Raw genomic sequence first — 2,816 nt, 5'->3', positions numbered from 1 at the left:
TATATAAAATTATATTATACTAAGTATCATTTTTTTGGTTGACATCTACATATTATTGAGACACGTCTACCTTTTAGTATGTGTTGCCCTTTAAAATATGATTCTGCATTCTTTAGGATTTCATGGTTATAGTCGTATCTAGCTGTACCACTGTAAAATAAAAATCTTAAGTGACATGATAATGTAAATTTGAAGAAAGAGGTACTCTTACCTCATTATATAAAGAGATCTTCGTGGTAATAAGAAATCTTTATACAATGTTTCATTCTGAAGCAGCGTCAATCTCATTACACTATCAGTTAACAAACTTAAACCAGCAATAATCTCTCCACAAAACTGAGGAGAAAAATGTTACAAAATGTAACTTTACTTAAATTTGAAATTAATAATGCATTATATACCTTAATACTGTCAACATGTGGTTTTATCCATCCTTCTGGTGCCAGGTCCAAAATATGTATTAATGAAAGCTGAGACATCCCTTTAGGAAATGCTTTCTCTCGAATTTTATTTATTATTTTCACATTATTTTCATTCCATTCACTTCTCTCTGTCTCTCTATAACTATGTATTGCCTATAAGTATCAAGTAAGATAAATATGACCATAATTCAAATAAAACAGTAATTTGCATTGTACTAACATCATCCCAATGTGCTTCTTCGTATCGAAGTCTTTTCATGTAAGGATCAACTTCTTTCATTAAGGAGTTTTCTTCTTCAATAGTAATAAAATTTGGGAGAATTTGCATTGTATTGTCCAATTCCTCCTTCCAATTCTCTAGATTAATATCTCTCTTATTAAAAACAATTTTCGATCGCATATAATGTCTCAAATTAGCATAAATGAGAGTTCTGTTAAGAAAATTAGTAAATAAATTAAGTTCAATTCTCATTTTTCACGATGTTTCTTCAAGTTTCAGGTTAGAAACGAAAAATGATAAACACAGTATCAATCGACACAGACGCAATCGAATATCTACATATTATTCATGTGTTTAAGTACACATATCATGGAATAAATATAATTTTCTTAAACATAATAATATCAATTCAAAGATAAATATGTATTCTTTATTCTATACTACAAGGGGTTAAATTCGCTAGGTACGGCATTGGTACATAGCGGTTCCTTTATAGTTTGTAAAAGACCGCAAAAATGTTTTTGTATATTACATCGATATTCAACAAATACAATATAACGTTTAACTTAAAGGTATATTATTAAAAAAAAAAACATTTACAGATTACAGAGTACTTCACTTGGAATTTCATAAAGTTTAAATTGTTTTAATGGACCACTTTCAGTTTCCACCATGCTTTTGTTCGTATAGTTTCACCATTCATAATGAAACTAGATCTTTTTGTTACATATTTCAAGGTTACAAATCTGAATCACAGATGTTATTATACATAAGTGATATGATCATTTTAAATTATGGTTTCGACGGGGATTAGAGACGTGTTAGCCTCGATAGCATCGATTTGCACGGTTTTACAATTTTTAGCCGGCGTGTAAGTTAACATGCGAATTTAATGTGTCTGATTTATGTTAATTTGTAAGATTTCGTATAATTGCAACGTGGTTTGTTTACTTGGATGCATTATACAATAAACTTCCAAAACAATGAATGAATAATAATAATAACAGGAAAGCGCTTGTAAAACTGTGTTAAATAAATATTAAAATAATTACCTATTGATATTTGTTGGTTATTTAACCAGAGTTCATTTTTTTATGCTTGATTAGAAAGCTTTAGCAATATGTTTTAGGCTGGTGTGCAGAAAGATCATTAAAAATGGCACGACGGGAAATAGTTCAGCTTTGGCATTTGTAACATGTTATACATCGTAAGTGTTGCACATTTAGTAGACAAAAGCACATGCATATTTTAAATAAAGTAATCTATCATTAACAACTGTTTTTAGTTAACAAACATCTATATTCCTATTATGTTGTTCTTTGTTTTAATTTATACAGATTTAATTAGTTTTTAAATTGTTGTTTAACTATTGTAAATTGTATTATTTACAATTAGAGTAACATTTTTGTATAATATGTTACAGATGTGTCTTGTGGATGAAATATGGTTTGCTTATCGAAGATCAGTTTATATTGTTAGTGAATGTTTTTGGAACAATACTCCAGGCTTCTTATGTTTGCATATTCATTTTGTACAGTGTAAAAAAGTTCAAAACAGTCAAGCAAATGATTGTAGCAACTTGCTTTCTTGGAGCTGTATACTTTTATAGCTTTTATGAGGAGGATAAAGCATTAGCTGCAAAGTATATTGGTTTTCTTAGCTGTGCAGTAACAGTATTATTTTTTGCATCTCCTTTAATGTTACTGGTAAGTTTCTCTGATATATCCTTAGTTTCTGAGCAACATAAATGTCTGGTGATGAAAGGAAATATTTTCCAGGCACATGTGATAAAGGTTAAAAGTACAGAAAGTTTGCCATTTCCCATTATCATGGCTTCTTTAATAGTTTCTTGTCAGTGGTTTGCTTATGGTTGCCTTCTTAATGATCGTTTTATACAAATACCAAACTTTTTAGGTTGTGTATTGTCTGCATTTCAACTCTGTTTTTTTTTAATTTATCGAAACGACCAATGCAGAGAGTCTCATTTAATATAACATTAGGTTACTGTGGACTACTTGGACTATTTAGACTATTTATTATATACTAAAGTTAAATAATACATTCTCAATGTACTGATTCTTTTATTGTGTTTAAAACACATCAATAGTATATTCATAAGAAAAATATAAAATTGTTTTTGAAGCTGAAAGAAAAAAAAATATTTTTTGTTTGTT

The 2,816-nt window shown here is 28.7% G+C and overlaps 2 protein-coding genes across 2 annotated transcripts; one reads left to right on the top strand and one right to left on the bottom strand.

Moving 5' to 3' along the window:
• Positions 1 to 26: 26 nt before the first annotated feature.
• LOC108573332 (alpha-ketoglutarate-dependent dioxygenase alkB homolog 7, mitochondrial) lies at positions 27 to 894 on the bottom strand. The gene is made up of 4 exons (XM_017935740.1): positions 643 to 894; positions 402 to 575; positions 212 to 336; positions 27 to 150 (listed from the first exon to the last, which is right to left on the bottom strand). Exons 1-4 carry the CDS (start codon positions 892 to 894, stop codon positions 27 to 29), a joined length of 675 nt encoding a protein of 224 aa, XP_017791229.1.
• A 542-nt stretch (positions 895 to 1,436) lies between these two features.
• On the top strand, positions 1,437 to 2,636 carry LOC108573330 (sugar transporter SWEET1). The gene is made up of 4 exons (XM_017935738.1): positions 1,437 to 1,513; positions 1,772 to 1,849; positions 2,066 to 2,348; positions 2,421 to 2,636. Exons 1-4 carry the CDS (start codon positions 1,437 to 1,439, stop codon positions 2,634 to 2,636), a joined length of 654 nt encoding a protein of 217 aa, XP_017791227.1.
• Positions 2,637 to 2,816: the final 180 nt, after the last annotated feature.

Source organism: Habropoda laboriosa, unplaced genomic scaffold, assembly GCF_001263275.1.
Source record: "Habropoda laboriosa isolate 0110345459 unplaced genomic scaffold, ASM126327v1 scaffold134, whole genome shotgun sequence".
Classification (NCBI taxonomy): domain Eukaryota; kingdom Metazoa; phylum Arthropoda; class Insecta; order Hymenoptera; family Apidae; genus Habropoda; species Habropoda laboriosa.
This window is presented reverse-complemented; position numbering and strand designations above follow the sequence as displayed.

Bases quoted from the DNA above. Each gene is read 5' to 3' on its own strand.
- LOC108573332 (XM_017935740.1), bottom strand. From the start codon at position 894: ATGAGAATTGAACTTAATTTATTTACTAATTTTCTTAACAGAACTCTC. The intron at 576-642 runs GTTAGTACAATG...TGATACTTATAG, and splicing joins AAGAAGCACATTGGGATGAT to GCAATACATAGTTATAGAGA. The intron at 151-211 runs GTAAGAGTACCT...TTTATTTTACAG, and splicing joins AGATCTCTTTATATAATGAG to TGGTACAGCTAGATACGACT.
- LOC108573330 (XM_017935738.1), top strand. From the start codon at position 1,437: ATGGTTTCGACGGGGATTAGAGACGTGTTAGCCTCGATAGCATCGATT. The intron at 1,514-1,771 runs GTAAGTTAACAT...AATATGTTTTAG, and splicing joins TTACAATTTTTAGCCGGCGT to GCTGGTGTGCAGAAAGATCA. The intron at 2,349-2,420 runs GTAAGTTTCTCT...AATATTTTCCAG, and splicing joins CATCTCCTTTAATGTTACTG to GCACATGTGATAAAGGTTAA.